This window comes from Geotrypetes seraphini, chromosome 11 (assembly GCF_902459505.1).
Source record: "Geotrypetes seraphini chromosome 11, aGeoSer1.1, whole genome shotgun sequence".
NCBI classification, from domain to species: domain Eukaryota; kingdom Metazoa; phylum Chordata; class Amphibia; order Gymnophiona; family Dermophiidae; genus Geotrypetes; species Geotrypetes seraphini.
Genome location: NC_047094.1, coordinates 116,794,159 through 116,819,721, shown reverse-complemented (window position 1 = coordinate 116,819,721; position 25,563 = coordinate 116,794,159). Strand labels below are relative to the sequence as shown.

The 25,563-nt window shown below is 43.0% G+C and overlaps 1 protein-coding gene across 2 annotated transcripts in view; it reads left to right on the top strand.

Annotated features, from left to right (window-relative positions):
* The window catches only part of ASXL1 (ASXL transcriptional regulator 1), a 227,894-nt gene extending 203,174 nt beyond the window's left edge, over nt 1-24,720 (top strand). For both annotated transcript variants that reach the window (XM_033962878.1, XM_033962877.1), the window contains exon 12: nt 21,056-24,720. In XM_033962878.1, the coding sequence (XP_033818769.1) occupies nt 21,056-23,944 (2,889 nt within the window). In that variant the 3' untranslated portion in view covers nt 23,945-24,720. The remainder of the gene's footprint in view (nt 1-21,055) is intronic.
* The last annotated feature ends 843 nt before the right edge of the window (nt 24,721-25,563 follow it).

The window sequence follows — 25,563 nt, the reverse complement described above, 5'->3', positions numbered from 1 at the left end:
CATGGCCTCTACAGTACACGTGACTCCTTTTGCCAGACTTCACCTCAGAATTCCTCAGTGGACCCTGGCATCTCAATGGACGCAGGTATCCGACCCTCTGACTCGCCACATTCAGGTCACTCCTGCTCTGATACAGTCTCTTCGCTGGTGGATGCTCTCTTCTAATCTCTCCAGAGGTTTGCTGTTTCACATGCCTCCCCATCAAAAGGTTCTCACGACCGACTCCTCGACCTATGCTTGGGGGGGCTCATCTGGATGATCTATGCACTCAGGGCTATTGGACCAGTGCGGATCGCCTGTGTCACATCAATCTACTGGAACTCAGAGCGATTTTCAATGCTCTCAATGCTTTTCAGCATCTCCTCCACGACATGGTGGTTCTCATTCGCACAGACAACCAGGTCGCCATGTATTATGTCAACAAACAGGGAGGCACGGGATCGGCCTCCCTCTGTCAGGAAGCTCTGAAGGTCTGGGATTGGGCAATTCGCCATAACACCTTCCTCAAAGCTGTTTACATTCAGGGGGCGGACAATGCCTTAGCGGACAACTTGAATCGTCTTCTACAGCCTCACGAATGGACTCTCCATTCCACGCCCCTTCATCACATCTTCTCTCTGTGGGGAACGCCTCAGATAGACCTCTTTGCAGCCCCTCACAACTTCAAACTGCCTCAGTTCTGCTCCAGGATCTACACTCCTCACCGCCTCGAGGCAGATGCTTTTCTTCTGGACTGGAGGAATCTCTTTCTGTATGCGTTTCCTCCATTTCCTCTCATTCAAAAGACTCTGGTCAAGCTCAAGTCTGATCGGGCCACCATGATTCTGATTGTTCCTCGGATGCCCAAACAACCTTGGTACTCCCTTCTACTTCAGCTGAGCAGCAGGGAGCCCTTCCTTCTACCAATGTTTCCATCTCGGGAGAGAACATGTGAGGGAGGGTTGGGGGAGAGATGGACTGTGGGTGGGAAAAGAGGTATATCACACTTGCGGGAAGGGGCGAGGAGAAAGAGAAAAAGCGTGCAGAAGGCAGAAATTTTGGACTCATGGAGAGAGGGAGAGATGAACAGGGTGGGCAGAAAGAAGGGAAGGAAAAATGTCACACTCGGGAAGGGGGATGAGGGCAGAGAGTAAAAAGTTGGACTCATGGAGGGGAGAGAGAATGAAGACTGGAGGAGAGGAAGCATGCAGGAGGCAGAGAGAAATAAATATTGGCTGCACAATCAGAAAGAAGTGCAACCAGAGACTCATGAAATCACCAGACAACAAAGGTAGGAAAAATGATTTTATTTTCAATTTAGTGATCAAAATGTCAGTTTTGAGAATTTATATCTGCTGTCTATATTTTGCAATATATTTCTCTATTTTTCTTTAGTTGTTACTGAGATGACATTGCAAGTTTTAAAGTCATCTGCCTTGACCTCTTTGAAAACCCTCCCAAATATAAATGACAATTAAGATTTTCTCTGCGTACACTGTTTTTTGAGGGGGGGGGGGGTTAATTTTGTGGTTGCCATTATGTATTAATAAGATTACACTTCTCCCTCTGAATCCGTGGATTCGGTTATTCGCGATTTTTTTTACAAACAACCTATTTTCATTTTTGGGCTATTTTTAAGCCATCCAAGCCTCCCCAGAACCTTACTTGGTGGTCTAGCAAAGAAGCGGGGCAGGAGCGATCTTCCTATGCTCCTGCCTCGTGCAGAGCCATCATCAGAATGGCTGCCTGGGTTTCCCGTTGTAGTCTCAAGACCTAACCCCTGTGAATACCGAGGGAGAAGTGTATATTGCATGTATATGAAAAAGTGGATAGAAGAAATTACATTACAATTAGTACTATTATTATGGGGGTGGGGTCAGGCGGAGCTTGGATGGGGATTGATATTTGTTAGACTTAGGGGGTACTTGGCTTGAAGAAGTTAAAACACTGACCCTAACCCTTCATTGCCCAGAGTCACAAGGAGCTGTGGTGGGGGAAAATAAGTAATATACCTTTACAGTACAATAGGTATGTCATTCTGAATAAGTGTCTTATCTCACCATGGCCGTGAGCTATATGTAGAAGGAATCCACATCTGGATTTTTTCTGTGATTCTCCTCCTTTACCAGGAGCTCTACTGCCTCCTGCAGTTTTTCCTTGTGCATGCAAGCTGGAAGGAGTGTATCTGTTATGTTCTTCCCTTTTCTTATTTTATTTGGTGTTTTCTGCTATATGTTATGTCCCTTCCAGATTCCATATGCTAGGTGTTCAATCCCAACTTGCATTCCGGGAGTTGCAGAAATCCACAACTTTTCTGAGCAAATGCTCCACCCCTTAGCCTGAGAGCTAGTAAACATATCCAGTTACAATTTCTGCAAGCAGTCCATGCAGAAGTCTTTTGCAGTTGCTCTGCTTCTATTTCTTATTTTTTCGCTTAAAGTTCTTTTCTCAGTGGCTTCAGTGTCTTGAGGCCCCTTCCTGGTGTTCCCTTTTTGGAGGAAAGCACGCAGTCCTGCAGTGCCAGACTGCTGCTTCACAGAGAAGCTCTGGTGGATCTGTGGAGCCAGCCTGCTGTATGTCACCATTTATAGAATCTGGGTCTCTTCCCCTGGGAGTCTGCTTGTCGGTAATCTTGTCGCAGCTTTCAAGCGCAAGCTGTATGCATCTGGAGCAAAACCCACCGAGTTTCAAGGCGCTTGCTGCCTTTCCCGCCCCAACCACGTGGATGAGGTGGATGTCATATTCGGTGTCTGGACAGCTGGCAGTCTTAATATCTCAAGTCTGGAACCATTTGGAGCTGTTTCTGAATCAGGAAATACTTTTCTTCCACTCTGCTATTTACAGCTAATGACAGTCTGGCACTGCATACTGTGAGTAAATCTCCATTATCTCCTTTGGTAACTTTGGGGATGGCTTGTAAAACAATTTTAAAATAATTTTTCACAGTTTCTGAGGGTAGGGATCAGGTCCCTCACCTCCCCAGACACCAAATCTCTATTTTTTATTTTCAGTTTTTGTTTATTTTTGGATTAAAAAAGCAATTTTTTTTTTCTAATTTTTATTTATGCCTCAGAAACCCCTAGATTTGACACAAAATCATTTGGGATGGGTTCCCCAGCCTCTAATCTGTTGAATGTGGACATTGATTGCACTGGATTGGCGCCAGATCAGCGATTGTGTTCTTTGTGCCGTAGTGCACTAGGGAAGGGGCGGGAGCTTCAGATTATGCCTCCTCCAAGTAATCTTGGGCTAGTGAGCCAGCCTAGGTCCATGCTTTCCGAATAAAATCTTACCCAGAGGCCGTCCTGGAGTGTGGCGCAAAAACACCTGCGTTCGTGTCTTGGGGCTCTTTTGGTGTAGCGCATGTATCTCAACCCTGCCATGGTTTCGGAGAGTGGACCTTATCACTGGATTTTATTTGGCTCTTCTGAAAGTGTATTTCTCATATGTCGCTTGTTTGACGCAGCCGGCGGGCGCGTCGGGGCTTTTTCAGTCTGTTGTGAATGTGGCAAAGCTTCCTGTTCGGGAGCCCTCCTTATCTTATTTGGTGCTTTTTACCTTTTATTCAGTGTTCTGAGCTTATCGCCTTTAGTTTCGGCTCTGCAATCAATGTCCACATTCATTGATTGCACTGGATTGGCGCCAGATCAGCGATTGTGTTCTTTGTGCCGTAGTGCACTGGAGAAGGGGCGGGAGCTTCAGATTATGCCTCCTCCAAGGTCTGCAGCTGACAGACCAATCCCTGGTGGTACCTGTTAGCCAGCCTGCACAAGTATTTTTGGAGCTCGGGGCCATATCCACTTTCAGTCCCTTACCTACTTCTTAGCAGGGGTTCGAGCGCAGTCTATTAGGCATCTGTAGGAGACTCAGCAGTGTCTTGCAGGATGTCGGCTGCATTTTTCGCCTCCCCCATTCTAGTAGCACATCTGTTGGTCTGCAAGGGGTGTTCAAGGACTAGTTAAAAGCCCACCTCTTTGAGAGTGCTTTCGACTCCTAACTCTTTTCACCTTGGTTTCTACACCCCCAACCCTATATGTCATGTCAGCCTGTCCAATTTAGATTGTAAGTTCTTCTGAGAAGGGACTGTTTATAAATGTCAGAATGTACACAACTGTGTACGCCTTTCACCGCTATACAGTGATACCTCGGTTTACGAGTGTTTTGCAAGACGAGCAAAACATTTGCAAAATCAGCACCTCAGAAACAGAGCGTGCCTCGATTTTATGAGCGCCCCCCCGCGATCCGGCACCTCCCCCCCCCACCGCGATCTGGCATCCCCCAGGCACCCACCCAATCACATTCCTTACCCCATTTGGCACCGGCACCAATGAACAGGACATACCGGTGCCGGTGCCCGAAGATCTGCCTTCTTCTTTGCGCTGGGCCTTGAGCATCTGCGCATGCTCAAGGCCTTCGGGTTCCCGTTCTCTCCAAGAATCTCAGAGAGAACGGGAACCCAAAGGCCTTGAGCATGTGCAGATGCTCAAGGCCCAGCGCAAAGAAGAAGGCCATTCTTCGTGCACCGGCTTGTCCTGTGCGTTGGTACCGGCTCCAAATGGGGGTAAGGAATGTGATCTTGGGTGCCTGGAGAATGCTGGATCGCGGCGGGGGGGGGGGGGGCACACGAGCAGGGGGGATGGCGGATCAGCAGGGGGGGCCTTCATTATCGGAGGGAGCAAGTGCTTATCTGGTGACTTTAGGTGGGTTTATGTGACTTAGATCATGTTGTACAAGGTTTGTCACAACGTCCAAGTTCTGTCTAGGCTCTGTTGTAAAACTTTCGGTTATACATGCTCTACGACTAAGTCTAAGCTGGCCCACGTCCCGCCCAACTCCCGCCCTCGACACTCCTCCTGAAATGCCCTGTTTAGCTTTGGTCGTTCAGCCTAGGTCGTTTTTAAATATGTCCAAAACCCAATTTTATTATTGGCACTTGGACGTTTTTGACTTATGATCGTCCAAGTGCTGACTTAGGCCGGTTTTTGCTCTTTCAATTATGAGCCCCATAGTCATATAGTTTACTTGCTTCACTGTTTTACAACAGTTATAATAAGCAGCTCCCTATTCCTGAGCTACAGGATGGGAGTCTATGGCAGTGGTGAATGAGCCAGCACTACTGGGCTGCTGGCACAGGTAACCATGAGGATGAGACAGAACAATTTATACTTTTGTGCAGCAAGTTCTTTAGCAAGGTACACGGACAGTTTTACAGCATTAGGCAGGAGACAGTAAATACTGGTTCGCAAAGCTGATTTCAGTCCAAACTGTGCTGGTGTTTAACAAAGAAAACTTAGCAGTTTTAAACCCAGAGATTTCAATATGTTTCTGAGAAGCATGCAGGCTAAATGCAATTAATAGGCTGCTATAGTAACCACTATCAGATGATGTTTTCACACGGAGATCTGTGCACAGTGAATCAGAGAAACAAACAGGCTGCTTCCTGCTCAGCATTTGGCTCAATTTAGTCACTGTTTTGTACAGTGAAGGATACTGTCCCTTTGCTTAGAGCATAGAGGAAAAGTGCAGAAAACTTTACAGTCCAAAATTACCCTCTCTGGTAGCCCACACAGTCTGCTTACCAGAGGAAAAAAAACAGCCATGGAAAACATCCAATAGACTCACGTTTGTTTCAAGCCACTTCCATTTGCTCTGGCCAAACCTCAGCTGTAGCATTGCTGTCTTCCCATATCATATCCTCACTCAGCTCTGAGGAACAGACTCCTGAAGGAAGGTTTCCTTCACCTTGCTCATCTCTCATTTCCTAGTCAGGGCTGCCTGCCTGGTCTGGTCAGTCCCATTCTGAGCTTCCTGTCTCTCCTCCTGTCCTGCCTTCCTCTGCTCTTTGCTGAGCCTTGCTTTAAGCTGAGGAAAAAAAAAACACATCCCCTTGGCTTCATCTTCCTCTGCCTGGGACGTTTTTCTGAGGGAGAACTGTCTTTCTGTTTTCTGCCTTACAGGAACTGGATAATAGTATGGCAGAGATTTCCTGCTTTGCTTTGCCTTACGTAAGGCAAACCTTTCCTGTTTTGTCTCAGCCTCATCTTCACTGCACATAGGGTAGTCAGCTAAATTACTGTCATGGGCTCTGACCTGGTCTGCCCTTCTGCACCGTGGTTTGTATGTTTTCCTATATTTTCCTGTGATAAACCTCGGGTCTGCAGTAGGTTTGTCATAAAGTGAAGAGAGATAGTGAGGGGCAGCTGAGTGAGTTCATTTGTAGATCAGTAAGAGGAGTTTGAATTGTAGTCTGAAACAGATGGGAAGCCAATGAAGTGACTTTAAGAGAGGAGTAACGTGAGTAAAATGGCTCTCCCAGAATATGAATTGTGCAGCTGAATTCTGGATGGATTGGAGGGGAGCGAGATTGCTAAGCGGAAGCCTTAAGAGTAGTGAGTTGCAGTAGTCTAAGCACGTGGTGTTGAGAAACTGAATAAATTTTTATCCCAGAACAAGCAGGCAGCATATTCTCACATGTGGGTGACATCATCCACCGAGCACCAGTACTGACACTTTAAAAATGCATTGCCACTTTAAGAAATTTAGAAAGTTTGTGATAGCCCCTACTGCACATGCACGAGTGCCTTCCCACCGGACGTAAGCGTGCGGCTCCTCAGTTCTGTTTTTTCCATGGAGCTTCTTTACCCAGAGGGTGGTGGACACCTGGAATGCGCTTCCAGAGGGGGTGGTTGAGCAGAGTACGGTTTTGGGTTTCAAAAAGGGATTGGACGAATTCCTGAGGGGTAAGGGAATCCAGGGGTACAATTAGAGGGTTACTATACAAGACAAAATGCTCTTGAGTAATAGATCACTACAGGTCATTGACCTGGGGGGCCGCCGCGGGAGCGGACTGCTGGGCATGATGGACCTATGGTCTGACTCGGCAGAGGCCATGCTTATGTGCTTATGTGTTCTTCAAAAGTTCTTCGTTTCGCCTTGCCTTCCCGCTCGCGCTTTATTTTATTTTTTTATTATTTAGTTAATTTTACCCTCAGTTTTAAAAAAAAAAAAGTTTCGGGAGTTTTAATTCCCTTTTGTCAGCCGTCTGGAGGTTTGACCAGCGGGGCCTTTTCCACACTTCAGCCAGTTTAATTTGGCGGAAGTGGTCTTCCCGTCGATGACACACCCGGTGATCGGTTTTAAAAAGTGCGACCAATGTTCTCAGATTATTTCAATCACGGACCCTCACAACTGGTGTCTACAGTGTCTGGGTCCAGAGCACCGGGTTAAATCTTGCGTGCGTTTTTCATCTCTACAGAAGGGCACCATTCGAAGCTGCATTTTGCAGCAAGAAAAGTTGTTAGGTGTTGGCAGGGAGGGAGATTTATCATCGACACCATCTACATCAAAGGCCGCAATGATGAAGACAACAATATCCGATGCATCATCGACCCCGGTGTCACAGGTCATCACTTCATCTGGTAAACCAGCTAAAAAGCTAACAGCTTTCCCAGACGGGGTTGCAGGTCACTAAGGCATTGAGTCAATTCATGCCTTCCAAGTGAAAACCCCTTATGTGACTTGTTCCAACATTGAGAGGTGCATTATTATCTGAGTCATCCTCTCCGGAACGAGTCACAGCACCGTTGGTACCAGCGACTAAGCCAAAGGTACCAGTGCCTTCTTTTCAACAGAAGCTCGATGCTCTGTTTCATGAGGAGTTTGGAGATAAGTTTAATCTTTTGACCCTGACACCGACTCTTCCGGTATCAGCCCAGCCTGAGCCTAACACTGAAGGTCTTCTGGCACAATCGATGCTCCATCGATGCAATGCAATGGATCTCGACACCGCTCAAATTCATCTAGTCCTGCATCGAAGCATCGTTCCTCCAGACATCGTTCCACCTCCTCAAAGCCTCATTCTTCATCTTTGAGACAGTCTAGCAGGAGTTCCTATAAATCCATGCTTATGTTTCTCATAAACATAAGCATTCTAAGGAATACTCAATACAGGACCGGCACCGGTCCAAGCATCATTCTCCTTCTGTCCTTGTTGATTTTGATCTACAGGATGACTCAAATCCGGATCCTTCTCCTTCAACTACCGAAGCCAATGACTCTCCTGCATCGAGGTCTCCTAAACACTCTCCAGTTAGAGCGTCTTCTACAGAGAGGTTTTCCCTTATTCGGAAATTGGACTCTCTATAAAATTATTACAATTCCAGGGTTTGACAAACCTCAACTGCTTCATCAATCCTTGGTTGTGGAGTCCACTTTAAAGAAATCCACTCCATCCAAGATCTGTGCTTCAGTCCCCCAGGCCAGGAGGGATGGACTATGGACAGATTTGGCAGAAGGCTCTAGCAAAATTCTATGTTAGCCAATTGAGCCAATTACAACTTCTATTTTTCTTGCTATTTGAAACATCTCGTGAAGCAATTTCCTGGTTTTAAAAAAATATCTTCCTTCTCATAAATGGAAAGATTTTCAGCACTTTGTTAGCACTGTCACTCAGTTGATGAAGTATATGGTTCGCTCAGCTTATGATGTTTTCAAACTCACTTCCAGGGCCTCTTCTATGTCTGTGGCCATGAGAAGATTTGTCATGGCTCAGGGTTTCAGATATGGATGTTAACATTCAAGACAGATTAGCAAATGTCCCTTGCTAGGGAGATGAGCTTTTGGGGGATTCCATCAATACCGCTACTCAAAAGCTCATTACGCATGAAACACAATGAGATACCTTGGTTAAATATCAGTGTCGTTTTTCAGCAAAATCTTTTGCTCCTGCCAGGCCAAAACAGAAGAAACAAAAACAGCAACATCCTAAAAATTCTCAGATGTCTGCTGCTGCTAAATCTACTCAGTCTTTTTGACCAACTAATCAAGCGCATAGTTGCAATCCCAATACGTCAGTCTCTTCCTCAGCCAATTGTTCATCGTTAGGAGGTAATCACCTCTGATCTATGGGTTCTGCAGATCATTCGAGAGGGTTACTCTTTTCATTTTCTAACTGTCCCTCCAGATCATCCTCCAAAAGAGTCTGCTTCCAACCCTCACCAGTCCTCCCTTCTTCTTCAGATTGATCCCTACTACTCCTAAATGCCATTGAGGAGGGTTCCTGTGGATCAGCAACATCAGGGGTTTTACTCCTGTTATTTTCTAGTCTCTGACCTATTTTAGATTTTAGAGACCTCAGTAAGTTTCTTGTCAAGAGAAGTTTTGCATGATGTCTCTAGCCACTCTATATCCCCTCTTGGATCACAATGATTGGCTATGCTCTCTGGATCTCAAGGAAGACTTCACTCATATCCCGATTCACCTGGCTTCCAGGAAATACCTTAGATTTCAAGTGGCCCATCACCACTATCAATACAAGGTTCTCCCTTTGGTCTGGCATCATCTCCCAGAGTCTTTACCAAGTGCCTGGTGGTAGTGGCTGCCGGCCCTGAAATCTCAGGGTCTTCAAGTCTTCCCCTATCTAGACGACTGGCTCATGAAAGGCCCTTCATGTCAAGCTGTGCTTCTAGCGACGAATTGCACCATGCTCTTTCTCCAGAGCTTGGGGTTCGAAATCAACTTTCACAAGTCCCAGCTTCATCCGTTTCAGAAGCTCTAGTTCATTGGACCATCTTCTATGTAATATTGAATTATACTGGATCAAAAAACAACCAAAAATGAAACCCAGGAACAATTTTATTTTTTATTTTTTTATAAAATCTTTATTAATTTCAGAACTGATACAAAGTGCAAACAATATACATTCAGATGAAACATAAAACAGCACTTATAGTCAAACAAATATCCCTCCTTCCTCCCTCTCTCCCTCTCTGGATGTGTGTAAAAATCATCTAGGAATTAGGGGATTAATCAATTAGTTAGTCTTTTGTTTAACAAATGCCTCTAATGGACCCCATATTTCTCTAAACCTTTTATTTTTTTCCCAATTGTTCTGCATTCATTCTTTCATATCTGTAATACAAAGTGTTTCCCACCAAAAAAAAAAAATTAATCTATCCCAATTCTTCCAATTTCTTGTTATCATTTGCATGGCCACCCCGTCATAATCTGAAGAAATCTACATTTATGTGTATCAACTGGACACTTAGATTTCAACAATGTCCCAAAAAGAACCACGTCGTAAGACAATGGTACAGAGACACCAAGTATCATATTAATTTTTCCCCATATTGATTTCCAAAAATTGAGTATCAAGGCACAATAAAATAACAAATTATCCAGTGTCCCTATTTCAAGATGACAGTGCCAGCATCTATTTGACTTTGAACTATCTAACTTTTGTAAACTAACTGGGATCCAAAAAATTCTATATAACAAGAAAAACCAAGTTTGTCTCATAGATGCTGAACAATTTTAAAGAAAAACTATTTGCACAAGAGGACAACTGAACCCAGTAAAATTTTGGTCACATTATAGCTTAATATCTAACTCAGTTTTTGATCCAAACTTCATTTTAGGATGGAAAACTTTATCAATCAGGTTTTAAATGATATTACATCTCTGAAAGAAAAGACAATGTTTATCTGACAGCTGGTATGATTCTGATTTAATGGTTTTAAAGCAAGAACTACGTAAATTGGAAAGAACATGGTACAAATCAGGGAAAGGTTAAAGAATACTAAAGGTTAAAGAATACAAAAGAATGATTAAAAAAAGCATTGCAAACACTATTCTCAAAAAATTAATTCTCCCACTTTAAATAGTAAAGAACTTTTCAGAATAGTCAATTCCTTGTTTGATATTGATTCACCCAGAGACTTTCAAACCACTGCTACGAATTTAGCTGACTTTTTTGGTACAAAATCCACAAATTGAAATCATCTCTTGTAGATTCAAGCACAGACCCACCAACCACTCTAATTGCCTTAGAAAAAGAAGGTTCAGCCAATGACATGATATGTAACCATTTTGAAAATCCAGATTGGAACCAATTTCTCAAGCTTTACTCAAAATATGTAAAATCCAACTACCTATTGGAAGAAGGGGAAAGCCGACAGTCGACCGAGAGTTGATGGTTCGGGAACCGGTATAGCTAGAGGATACCGTGCAGGAAGATAGCAGGGAAGACTCACCGGATCATAGGCAAGATAGAAATCCTGATGGATCAAAAAGGACACAAGAGGGAAGAAATTGCAAGAAATTAACAGGCCGCAAACTCAAGTGTATGTACACAAATGCAAGAAGACTAAGAAATAAGATAGGAGAATTGGAAGCTATGGCACAAAAAAATAACCTTGACACCATCAGCGTCATGGAAACATGGTGGAACGAGGAAAACGCCTGGGACACTGTGCTACCGGGATACAAGCTATACCGCAGAGACAGAGTAGCTCAAAAAGGTGGGGGTATTGTCCTATACATCAAAGAAGAAATTGAGTCTACTGGAGAGAACACGCCAGAAATGAAACATAAAGTAGAGTCTCTATGGGCCAAAATTCCGGGAACAAAAGGAACGGAAACGAAGGTAGGCATCTACTACTGACCCCAGGACAGTCCAAAGAAATTGATGGAGAGATGACGGACGAGATTAAACAGAACTGCAAGGGAGGCAACACAGTTATCATGGATGACTTCAATTATCCGGGGATAGACTGGAACCTAGGCACCTCCGGCTGTGGTAGGGAGTCCAAGTTCCTGTAGGCGATTGCTTCCTGGAACAACTTGTCGAGGAAAATATGAGAGGAAATGCAATTCTGGACTTAATTCTAAATGGACTGCGAGGACTGGCGCAAGGTGTAGAAGTAGAAGGGATGCTGGGAAGCAGTGATCACAATATCATCTGCTTTGACCTGGACACAGGGGCAAAACATCGATCCAGAACGTCGGCCACGGCACTGAACTTCCGAAAATGGAATTACGAAGGGATGAAACTCATGGTGGGGAAGATTAAGAAGAAGATAAGCACTGTAAAAACACTAGAGCAAGCATGGTCCCTTTTAAAGGACACAGTCACCGAGGAGCAAAATATATATATATATACCGCATATCAACAAGGGATCCAAGAGGAAAAAGAACAAGGAACCGGTGTGGCTCACTGTATATATGAAGGAAGCGATCAGAGACAAGACTTCGTTTAAGGAATGGAAAAGGTCAAAAACGGATGAAAACTGGAAAAAGCACAAACAACATCAAAGCAGATGCCACAAGGTGGTAAGAAGTGCCAGAAGAGACTATAAGGAAAAAATAGCCAAGGAGGCAAAAAACTTCAAGCCATTCTTTCGATATATTAAGGGGAAATAACCCGCAAAGGAAACGGTGGGGCCATTGGATGACCATGGAATAAAGGGAGTGCTAAAGGAGAACAAAGCCATCGCTGACAAACTGAACACATTTTTTGCGTCTGTATTTACCGAAGAGGGTATACACAACATATCGGAGGCTGGTAGACTATACACAGGAAATGAGGACGGGAAACTGACAGGGTTGACGGTCAGTCTAGAAGAGGTATGCAGGCAGACTGATAGGCTTAAAAATGATAAATTCCCGGGACCAGATGGCATCCATCCGAGAGTAATCAAGGAACTGCTTCAACTAATAGCCAAACTGTCGATCAAATGGGAAGGATTCCAGAAGACTGGAAAGTGGTTAATGTCACGCCAATCTTCAAGAAAAGCTCAAGGGGAGATCCGGGATACTACAAACCGGTGAGTCTGACCTCAGTACTGGGAAAGATGGTAGAGACGCTGATAAAGAAACACATCATTGATCACCTTGACAGATATGATCTGATGAGGACCAGCCAGCACGGCTTCAGCAAGGGAAAATCTTGCTTGACGAACTTGCTGCACTTCTTCGAGGGAATAAACAGGCAGATAGAAAAGGGCGAGCCGGTCGTCATTCTATATCTGGATTTTCAGAAGGCGTTCGACAAGGTCCCGCATGAACGACTGCTTCGAAAAATTGCGAGCCATGGAATCGAGGGTGAAATATTCATGTGGATTAAAAACTGGTTGGCGGATAGGAAACAGAGATTGGGGGTAAATGGACAATACTGGGACTGGAAAAGCGTCATGAGTGGAGTTCTGCAGGGTTCGGTGCTTGGACCCGTACTCTTCAATATATTTATAAATGACCTGGAAATTGGTACGACTAGCGAAGTGATTAAATTTGCGGACGATCCAAAGTTATTCAGAGTAGTGAAGACGCAGAAGGATTGCGAAGACCTGCAACGTGACATAAACACGCTCAAGAAATGGGCCGTGATATGGCAAATGAGGTTTAACATGGATAAGTGTAAGGTGATGCATGTCGGTAACAAAAATCTTATACACGAATACAGGATGTCTGGTGCGGTATTCAGACTTACCCCCCAGGAAAGAGTCTTGGAAGTACTGGTCGACAAGTCGATGAAGCCGTCCGCGCAATGCATGGCGGCTACGAAAAGAGCAAACAGAATGCTAGGAATGATTAAAAAGGGGATCACGAACAGATTGGAGAAGATTATCATGCCGCTGTACCGGGCCATGGTACACTCCCACCTGGAATACTGCATCCAGCACTGGTCACCGTACATGAAATAGGACACTGTACAGCTCTAAAGGGTCCAGAGAAGAGTTACTAAAATGATTAAGGGGCTGGAGGAGTTGCCGTATAGTGAGAGATTAGAGAAACTGGGCCTCTTCTCCCTTGAGAAGAGGCGATTGTGAGGGGACATGATCGAAACATTCAAGATAATGAAGGGAATAAACTTAGTAGATAGAGACAGGTTGTTCACCCTCTCCAAGGTAGAGAGAACGAGAGGACACTCTCTAAAGCTACAAACGTAAGGAAGTTCTTCTTCACCCAGAGAGTGGTGGAAAACTGGAATGCTCTTCTGGAGGCTGTTATAGGGGGAAATACCCTCCAGGGATTCAAGATAAAGTTAGACAAGTTCCTGCTGAACCAGAACGTATGCAGGTAAGACTAGTCTCAGTTAGGGCACTGGTCTTTGACCTAAAGGCTGCCGCGTGAGCAGTCTGCTGGGCACGATGGACCACTGGTCTGACCCAGCAGTGTCAATTCTTATGTTCTTAACTGTCCACCATCTATTATGAAATCTACTCCCATCTCCTTCAAAGCGGAACTTTTTAAGTGGGTTTCTTCATGTATGTGTACTGGCAAATTTCTGGTGGAACTTGATCATATCCTTGTGACTCCCATTATCAAAAACTCTAAAGAGTCGGTTTTCCTTGACTGCCAACTACAGACCTATTGCCAACATACCATTTTTTATTAAGCTAATGGAAGGACTGATTAACAATGATCCTATGCAATACTTAGAGAAGTTCAGCATTCTTCACGACTCAGTCTTTCTTTCATCAAATTACAGTACCGAAACAGTTTTAGCTTCCATGACTGACCACCTTTTCCATTTGTTCTCCCAGGCACTGCAATTCGACTTGAGCAGCGCCTTTGACCTCGTCGATCATGACATTTTGCTCAGCTGCCTTGATTCCATCGGCATTTCTGGACAGGTACTAAATTGGTTCACAGGTTTCCTACAACATCGTAGCTACCAAGTTTACAGTGAAGGAACTTTCTCACAGGCTTGGTGTAATCCCTGTGGAGTGCCACAGGGCTCCCCACTATCCCCTTCACTTTTCAATATCTACATAGCATCATTGGGAAATATGTTATCCGACTTAAAACTGAAATTGTACATATACGCGGTTGACATTACAATTATCATTCCCATAACCTCACTGACCCAAGAAATAGAACAATTCATCTCATCTGTCCTCACCAAGGTAGAACAATAGACCACAAAATTCAAACTAAATTAAATCCAGAAAAAACTAAGATTTTCCTGGCAAGTCCCAATAATAAGATCACGAATACCTCTCTGAGACTAAATGGGTCAGATTACCGAATTAACCCTACAATCAAAATCATTGGCGTCACCTTTGACCGAAGCTTGACTTTTGAAAACCACACTAATGCTCAGGTTAAAAAATGTTTTTTCACTCTATGGAAACTTCTTATCATCAAATATTTTAATTTCTTCTCTTTTCGGTTGCTGGTCCAATCTCTGATCTTAAGTACCTTAGACTACTGTAATATTATATACTTGGGATCTTTCAAGAAAACCATTAAACAACTGAAAATCATTCAAAACGCTGCAGTTCGTCTCATTTATGGCCTCAAGAAATCAGACCATGTAAGCCAGAGATCTCAAAGTCCCTCCTTGAGGGCCGCAATCCAATCGGATTTTCAGGATTTCCCCAATGAATATGCATTGAAAGCAGTGCATGCACATAGATCTCATGCATATTCATTGGGGAAATCCTGAAAACCCGCCTGGATTGTGACCTTCAATGAGGGACTTTGAGACCCCTGATGTAAGCCCATACTACAAAAAACTACACTGGCTGCCTGTGGAAGCAAGGGTTATTTTTAAGTTTGCTTGCCTTTGCTTCAAAACCAAAACAGGATCATCCCCAATCTATCTGTCTCATCATTTCGAATTTCCAGGCACAACCTGTATATGCAGTATGTTCGCTTTTCCATCCTTGAAGGGCTGTATCTACAAGAGATTCCTTGACGGAACATTATCATTCCAAGCAGGCAAATAGAACAAATGTTTAACCAACTTTATCTCAAATGCACTTTCTTATCAAACTTTCAGGAAGTCAATCAAAACTTATCTCTTTGATAAGTTTCTCTGACCCCACTCCTACCTTGATGTACTTCTAGACCACTTCCAGATAAATTTGACCAATCTTAACATACTAATGCATCCTAACATACTAATGTAAATTTGAAAAGCTTTATGTCATATCGCTGTTTGTATACAGCTTTTTCCTCTGTAAACTGCTTTGAACTGTTTGTGGTATAGCGATATATAAAAATAAAGTAGTTGTTATTATTCTCTGCTCTACCCCTATTGATGATATCTGTAAAGCTGCTACTTGGTCCTCGGTTCATACTTTCACCTCTCATTACTATCTGGAATCTTTTTCCAGATGGGATGGGCACTTCGACCAAGCAGTATTGCAAAATTTGTTTTCCTAAAGGCCAACCTTCCCCCCATCCCATTCTGGTTAGCATGGAGGTCACCCATATGTGAAAATATGCTGCCTGCTTGTCCTGGGATAAAGCACAGTTACTTACTATAACAGGTGTTATCCAGGGACAGAAGGCAGATATTCACACAACCCACCCACCTTCTGTGGTTGACTTCTTAGCTGGCTTACTGAACTGAGGAGTTGCATGCCTACTTCGGGCAGGAAGGCATTCGCACATGCGTAGTGTGGCTCATCTTGCCGCAATTGTTATCGTTGCGCGGCCGGGGGCGGGCGTTGCTGGCTGAGCGGCGCCAGCTGCACGTGCTTTTCACATGCTACGGTGACATCTCGCTGACGGTGCAAGGCTTTCAGCAGCTCCTGCGTAGCATCAGTTTGGGGCAAGTCAAGTGGCTACCGGGGGAAGAGGAGGAGGAAGATGCCTGGCATCGGGGCTGGCACCACGGCAGCCATGGCTCTGGCTGCCCGGCTCCTGTTGCCCACAGCAGCTTGGATCTGGTAGCGCCCACAAGCCCCGAACTGCTAACCAGTCACAACTATCCCAAGGCCATTACAGCTGGAGCCCCAGGAGGTGAGACGCCGAGTGACACTGTGACTAAACTGATTCATTATTTGCCTGTGACTTTCTGGTATTTAGGATTAACTCTTTCCATTCAACCCTTGACTTTAAACACACAAGTCTGGAAGTCTAAGCACATTTATTTATTTATTTATGTTTACAGGCATTTGGGAACATAAAACATAGTAAAAGCTACTTCCGACCGGTGATAGGACAAAAGCGCGTGAGACTTCGGCGCGCCCACATTTCAGCATAGACAAATCGGTGCTAGACCCCAGTGTGCCGCCTAAAAAGTTACTTTTAAAGAGCTCTGACGGGGGTGTAGGGGGGGGAACATCCCCACTTTACTTCATACTTTTCGCGCTGCTGTTGGGGGGGTGTCATAGAGAAAACTGAACTTTTTCCTTAAAAAATCAGGAAAAAATTAAGTTTACTCTATAATGGAGGGTTCCAACTCCATAACCCCCCCCAATGGTAGCGCAAACAGTATGAAGTAAACTAGGGGGGTTTCCCACTCACACCCCACGTCATAGCTCCTTAAAAGTACAGTGGTACCTCGGTTTACGAGTGCACCGGTTTGCGAGTGTTTTGCAAGACGGGCAAACATTTGCAAAATTGGTGCCTCGGAAACCGAGCATGGCTCGATTTACGAGCCCCCCCCCCCAGCGATCTGGCACCCTCCCCCCGCGATCCGGCACCCCCCCCAATGCAATTGGGCACCCCCGCCACGTTCTGAACGTGAACTCGCAGGCCTTGAGCATGCGCAGATGCTCAAGGCCCAGCAGACGAGGAGGCCGATCTTCAGGGTTCCCAGATGAGGGGAAGAAGTGGCGGGAGGGTGCCCAATCGTGTCGGGGGGGGGGGGTGGGTGTGTGTGCCGGATCGTGTCGGGGGGGGGGGGTGCCCTATCGCGTCGGGGGGGGTGCCGGATCGCAGAGGGGTGCCGGATCGCAGGGGAGCAATGCCGGTTCTCGGGGGGGGGGGGAACGCATCAAAGCGAGTTTCCATTATTTCCTATGGGGAAACTCGCTTTGATAAAACAAGCATTTTGGATTACGAGCATTCTCCTGGAACGGATTATGCTCGTAATCCAAGGTACCACTGTAACTTTTTAGGCGGCGTGCTGGAGTCTTGTGCTGATTTGTCTGCATGGAAATGATGGCGCGCTGAAGTCCTGCGCGTGAATGACTATGACCTGTTGTGACCTTGCCCTCCCCCTCCCGAAAAAAAGATTCTGCAGTGGGAGGGTCGTAACTGGTGTTATTTAATAGAGCAGGGATTGGATGCTTGAAGAATGTGATAATTTTTAACTGCCCAGTGTGGGCTGTAAACAGTGTATAGGCGATATGAGGTTTTAAGGCATTATGGTCTTAGATATGCTGATATGTTGGAGGCAAGGAATGGGAAAATGTTTCTGTGCTTAGTTTTATAGTTTATCTGTGGCAGGTTGGTACAGCATGGACAAGGATGCCTGGCGTAGACAAGTGCATTAGACTATGACATCTGTGTTTTGAATGGTGTACAAAGTTGTAACGTGGAAGGATGGGCTGTTTAGGGAGATAGAGGAAAAACTAAACCCTGAGCACGTTTTTTGAAGAATATGTTTTGTTGGGGGGTTTTCTGAGTACCATGAATAGAACTAGTGCTCTGCTGCACCTGAATGAACATGTTTTCTCCTTAATATCCTTTGAATATTCAAGAAAGGTATTGTTTTCCTAGTATGATGCAGTTGCAGTGCTGTAGAGAAACACTTTTCTAGATTATACATCTTATTGTTTGGGTGTGTATTGGGGGAGGCTTATCCTTGCTTTTAAAGTTGGACTTATAAATGTATTCTGTATTATTATTATTTTTGTATTAATAGGATTTTTATAATTTTGACATTGGGGAGGAGTATTTTAATGGTTGTACAGTAGGGTTGTGTGTACATGAAAAATGAATGGAAGAAATTGCATTACAATTAGTACTATTATAATGGGAGTGGGGTCAGGGACGGAGCTTGGACTGAGGTACTCAGTTGGTATTTGTTAGACTTAGGGGGGTACTTGGCTTGAAGAAGTTGAGAAACATTGGTCTCTAGGTGATTAGTATGGAGTTCACTCAGTAAGGGTCCCTTTTACAAAGCCATAGTAGCAATTCTCCCATGGCAAATGCACCAAAGTCCATTCAATTCCTATAGGCTTCAGTGCATTTGCTGTGGCAGAATTGCTATTGCAGCTTTGTATAAGGAGCCCTAAGGCAGGAACTACTGTCTCTGTGCTTTGTCTTAAAACACAGATTGCTGGGGATTAAAAGCATTAACTGATTCAACATGAGTTTGAAGTTGGTTGAATACCACTCTCAAGTATGGTAGTTTTGAAAGAAATGGAAGGTTTGATACTGGCCAGCAGTTATTCAGAATAAGAGGATCTTCATTACTGGAACACTGCTTAAGTGTCAAACCTTAAAAAAGAAAGTCATATTGAGCATTGGAAAATAATTAATAACAATTAACTAATAAAAATAGTGCACATTTAGTGATCTTTTTACTAAGGCGTGCTAGCTGTTTTAGCGCACACTAAACGTTAATGCATCCATAAACTATAATGGACACGTTAGCGTTTAGCGTGTGTTAAAATGGCTAGCAAGCCTTAGTAAAAGGACCTTTTCATTTTCCCCATCCCGCCCTACCCGGCTACTTTTTCATGCCACCCGGCTGGAAAAAATTTCTGGGGAGAACACTGAGTAGTCTCGGTCTTTCATGTCAACCAGGAGGTTAGTTTGCCTGCTTTTCATCCAACAGGTTCAGAGTGCAAAGATCAAATCTTATGCAAATTGGATGTCTGGAGGGTCTTGCTCCATTATTTGGAGAGGACTAATGAGTTCAGGCTGTCTGATCTCCTTTTTATTCTAACTTCTGCGCTTTGCTGTGGTAGGCTGGTGTCTCAGGTCCTCAATCACTCGATGTATTTGAATGGCCATTTCTGTGACTTACATCGCCTGCAACATGCAGGAGCCAATTTTGCTTAAAGTACTCTTGACGAGAAGTGTGACTGCATCATGGGCGGAATCTCGCATGATTTATACTGATGAACTTTGCAGGGCGGCTACTTGAGCCTCTCTTCATACTTATACCCAGTTTTACCGAGTGGTTGTGGCAGCGCATTCTGATGCCATTTTTCAGGACCTCGGGTTTGAGGGCAGGCTCTTCTGTCCCTCACTAGCTAATATAGCTTTGGTAGCATATGGAAGATTAAGTTTATGCATTCCATAATCTTCTTTCTGTTAGTCCCTGGAGGATTCCATAAGATCCGCCCTCTCTGTATTCACTCAGTTGTTTGGAGTAGCCTGCTCCTTTCTGCCTCAGTTACTCTCATTACAGGCTTGAAGATTTTCCAGCCAGTTGCCAGATCCAGTGGGGAATTTCTGTGAGTATGCACAGTACCGAAGACTTTTCTTAGGGTGCTTACTGCACACTGCAGGTCAGTACTACATTGTTCCTTAATGTTTTTCTGCCTATGTGCCCGTTATCACTTGTTAATATTTTTTAGAGCAAACCAGTTCATGAATTTCTTCTGTTGATGAGGATTCTCCTGTGTCCTTGTCATGGATTTGTACAGGTATGTTGCTTGGCTTTGGAACTTAACTGGATTTGTTTACCAGCTCTTAGGCTAAGGGGGTGGAGTATGTAGTATGTGCTCAGAAAAGTTGTGGATTTCTGCAATACCCAGACTGCGGGTTGGGATTGAACACCTAGCATATGGAACACCTAGCATATGGAATCCTCCACGGACTAACAAAAGATTATCGAAGGTATAAATCTAATCTTCCAATGCAGAGCATGATACTCTGAAGGTGACATCTATTCTGATGCCGGTAAGCCTCGAACCAATAGAGAGCTAGCTAAAAAATTCTGCATGGTTTTGTTTGACACCCTAGGGAACATCAACATAAAATTTTGTTCAATTTGGAGGAGATCAAGCATGGACCCCTTGCCCATTTGATGTGGAATGACCCTCATTATTTTTAGTGCAGATTTTTACTTTGTTTCATTTTGCTTATAATTAGCTTAATATAGGGTCATCCGGATTTACCCGGATATGTCCTTTTTTTAGAGGGCATGTCCAGACGTATAGACAGCTTTTCAAACCCGGCACTTTATCCGGGTTTTGAAAAGCAGATTGTGCCAGGAGAGGCATCCGCGCATGCCCTCCCGACCAAGATGAGCAGGCTGAGGGGGGCAAGGTTGGGGCATGGTGTGGGCGTAACGGGGCGGGGATGGGTAGAACTGGGCAGACCTGGGGGCAGGTCTATGGGTCCGGATTTTACATATGCAAAATCTGGTAGCCCTAGCTTAATACATCAGGAGATAAAGGTAAAATGTGGAAGTACAAGAATGTTTAAAAAATTCTAATGTTAGATTTCAGTGCAGCTGTATTACATTCGATTGGTGACTGGAGAATCCTGAAATTGTATAATAAAAATTTCAGACTGGCGTAACCTTTAAGTTGTGATCTCCATTGTACTTGTAGACCTTTAATGTGTGTCAAATGTTTTAGTAGTTTTGTCTTTTTTCCAGATTCAACTTTCACGAATCAAACCACCTTGGGTGGTTAAGGGACAGCCAGCATATCAGATGTACCCCAGAATCATCTCAAACCATAAGCCCACAAGATGGGGACAGACTGGAGCCAGGACCTTTACCAACATTAAAGCTGAAACTCAGACAGGGGCAGCAGCCTCTACCATTGGAGGAGGTGATGGTTCGGGAGGAGGCGGCAGCACAAATGGAGGGGGAGGATTGCAACAGTTCTCTAATCTTACAAAAACAGGAGCATCAAAGAGAACGTATGGAACGTGTGAACCAAATTTTAAGCGAACACAATTATTGTCGTCCTATTGCATAGCTACAGAAAAAACTAATAGAAGAACAATTATAAAACCACTAAAAATCAACTGGACTGTGCATGAAAACCATTATTCTGTTAATGAGGATAAATTCACACTGGGGAAAGCTACAAGCCTTGTTGAATTGAGGGTAGAAACAAACACAGATGTACTGTTTATTGTTTTGTTTGTCACTAGTCAATTGTTTGCATCAAGAGAAATATCTGGTAAAGAGAACGAAGTTGCAAAAGAAATCTATAATCCTGAAACACTATCTTCTTTCCTTCTGACCAGTAGATATCCCTCCATGCCAGATACTGTTTCCCAAGAAGAGCAAGTACATTACATTACAGTAACTATAAACCAGGGAAGTATCTATAATTGCTATATAAATGGGAGATCAATAAGTAGTCTTGTGGGACATATCAGTGTTGTATCAACAAAGAAGAAAATTTCAACTTTCAAGCATAGCCATATATTTTATGGAAAATATGCCTCACTTGTTGGTTGCACTGGCTTTGCAACTATCTTTGGTTCTATGCCAGATACTAAACACTGGGAGCCATTTAATGAAGTCCAACTTACTGAATTTGACTTTACAGCTGTTGTGTATCTAGCTATCAAAGACTCAATTGCTAATGATAATGATGGTGATGATGCAATATTAACAAAAATACTAAAGAACTGGCCAAAATGTGATTGTAAGGAAAAGATGGTGCCTGCTAATGTACAAATTAGGAAAAGAAATGCTGGTGCCTTTCAAATGGAGTCCAGTTCATTATATTATGTCATTAATACTGTTAGTATTTGGGATGTTACAGATACCTCAAAAGACTTTGTGTTACAATTTGAAGATTCACCCCTGGAAGAAGGGAAATGTGTTAGTCAACAGGTATTGAGGGAAATGAGTAGACACGGATGCTTAGAGACTTGGGGTATGGCAAATGACACAATGGATAGTCCATCGGGAAATGTAGCGGTTGATGTGTGTTATGAAACCTCTGACTTGAAGAACCCTATCAGAAATATAGTAAATGTAAATCATTTCAAACCTTTTATACAAATAGATGAAATGAAACAAGCCTGCCTAGTACATCTTACTCAGTTGGTTTCAATGCGAATACTAGAAAATAGAGAGGAATCTCTGAGATGGATGATTAATTTGTTTATTCCTCAGAGAATTGTAAATCCTCTAAACCATACTAATACTGCAAACCAGCCAAAGTCTGCACATTCTGTCAAGTTGTGTTCATCAGTTGAAAGTAGGAGCCCATTATTTGCACCTTTTCTACAAGGCAGCCTTTATCCAGATAATGTTTTACCTCAAATATCCTCTAGAACAAGGCAAGAAATGCCTCCATTTTCTCTCTGTTTGGCTGTGGACAGCTACAGTGTAAAAAACAAGAGACACAACAGTGGCACCAGAGTAAAAGTACCCTCATGGGGATTAGGGCAAGCAAACAAATGTAATTTTGGAGGAATTCATCTTGATCTCTACTGCTGCCTACAGTCTTCAACAGACTCGGCTCAAAAAAACTACTATGATGTAATAAAAGTATTTCTTGAATTGGAAGGGTTTATGAACCAGTCTGGGGTTTCAGGAATTATTCCCCATATAAGTTCAAGTCTCTGTTCACAAGAATTATTATTGTGTTCTTTCAACTTTGAAGTTCAAGAAATTTTCTCACCTCCTTTAGCATGTATTCAACAGCTACCTTATGATAGAGAAAAGGGTAAAAGTCCTGTTAATGCTGGAGAATTAACAATTTCCAGTGGTGTGCCTCTAAGCATAACTTCTATTCCTAATTTGAGCAGTGAGACCTCAATTGATAAAAGCTACTCTGTGATACTAGAGGAAAAAATTATCACCATGGTCTACTCTGGTAGTACTTCAAGTCCAGCATTTAACAAGGAAGTTTCACAATCAGTGCAGGAAACAGTTTCTTGCCCTACAAAACAAGTTTTGTCAGGTAGCAGGCTAGTATGTCAGAAAGAAGGCCAACCAACACAAGAAGAATTGTTGCTAAAGCCATACCTAAATTGCCTAGACTCGAGAAAAAGTAAGGTGATTCCTGGTTGTCAAGGTTCAGTCCAAATTAACATGGTGAGTTGGAAGGAGATGATAGATGAGATCTTTAAGCTAAGAGAAAACTTTCAAAGTATGCCCTTGATTTTGAACTTGCCACTTTTCAAACGATCCAGATCCACTGCTAAAAAACTCCAACACCCACTGTCACCTTCATTTGTACTTAAGATGAATATCAAAGAAATTTTGTACAGAAAGCTCTGGAAACTGCATCTTAACTCCACAGGTTATAATTATGCAGCTGATAATCCTGTTGAAAGATTCCATAAGAACTTTGCTTGGAGTGTGAAAGAGCTTGGCCATAAAGCAAAATTTACAGCTACCAATGCCCCCTATTCAGTCCAAGTGTTTGTTAAAAACAGTGGTGTGAAGCAGATCTCGATGCAGTCCTCTTGCATCTTGAAAGTCATGATTGTGTGTATTAGATGTGGGGCATTCTGCCATAACAATTGTATAGGACCCTCCAAGCTTTGTGTAAGCCTTATGGTAAGATAATAAATAATGTCTATATTTTATGTGTGGACTCTAATATACTGTTCTGATTGCTGATGGGAAAGTCTGTCTGTTTTCCTAATCAAAATCTTTCTAATTTCAAATAAGTTTATATGCATTGTTCTGGGGGTTTGAAGTAGAATTTTACCATGTGTAATGGGTTTGATAGATTAACCTTGCAGTGTTACATTTGACAAGTCAAAGACAATTTGTGCAAGGAATTTTATAATGGAGAAGAGCATTTGAGTTTTTGTAAGCCTTAGGCAAACTTTCTCTGCTTAGGTGAAAGCTGAGAGACTAGAGCACAGATTGTTTTTCACTGCCTTTTAGTGAAATTGTGGAGAGATCTCAAGCTGAATATGATAATCTGTTGGAAAAACCCTTGCATAAAATGAAGTTTGTAGATGCATATACCACAGCTTCTATATACTGTATCTGTTATTTGGAAAGAAGTGGTTCATAAAGAGGAATTGAGACATTTTATAAATTGAGATGAAAAGGGAGGAGGAGTGTAGGAGATTCTGCCAACACAACTATTCAGGCAATCAGTATGTTATGTTTAATTTACTTGGATATAGGCATTTTGCATCTTTTCACACTTTACCTAAAAACACTTAAATAAGAGCTGCCTTAGCTGTATAAGTTTCTATTTCAACCCTGTTCATTTTCAGATATATAAAAAGTTAAATCCTTACTGCAAGTACCTTGTGCATTCTATTTTCTGTGTATTTATCATGTATAATATTGCATAGTTTCATAAATACATACTATATCTGCCACTTATTTTTATTTTGTTTATTTGTAGTACAGTTATGTTGATGTTAGTTTCAGTGCAGTGAAGAATAGCCAGATATAATATACAACCATATCCATCTCCTTTATCTTGTGCTGTTTTAATCCACACTGAACACAGTAGAAAGTCTCTTGTCTAAAGCCAACAAATGATTCTACAGGCAGTTGAGTAGGAAAAAGGTCAATTCATGCTAACAAACTCTTGGCTGCTCAGTATGATCCTCATATACACCTGGAAGCAAAACCAAAAGAAGGAAATACCCCACATTGATCACAAAAGTGAGGTAAGGAAAAGGAACCACTGTGGACCTTCCAACCAGTGATATTTGTTTCTGCACTTCATCAAAGTGTTCATGTTGCACAAATATGAAAACTTGACTTGGCCGTGTTTCAACAAAACATTGCATATGCCAGGAGTCCAAATATGCAATAAATGTATCATTTTGCATTTGACAAGTGAAAAAACTAAGGAACAGTGACTATTGTTTTCAGTAGTCTGATCATCAACCATCTTTTCTGAGCAAACAAGCTGCTGTGGGAGAACCCATTTTGGTTTTTTTTTGCTGAACATTGGTGGGTTTTCCCAAAGCAGCTTGGTTATCAGACAGCTGAAACCTAATGGTCATAGCTCCTTAGCTTTTTTATTTTTTTTTACACTTATTATATATATCTACGTGCAAAGTGATACATTTATTAAATGTTTGGACTCCTCATGCAGTCAGTGTTTTGCCAAAACAGCCTTGTTGAGTCAACATATTTGTGCCAAATGAAAATTTTGATGACATGAAGAAATAAATATCAATGGGAACTCCACTAACTTGAAACATGAG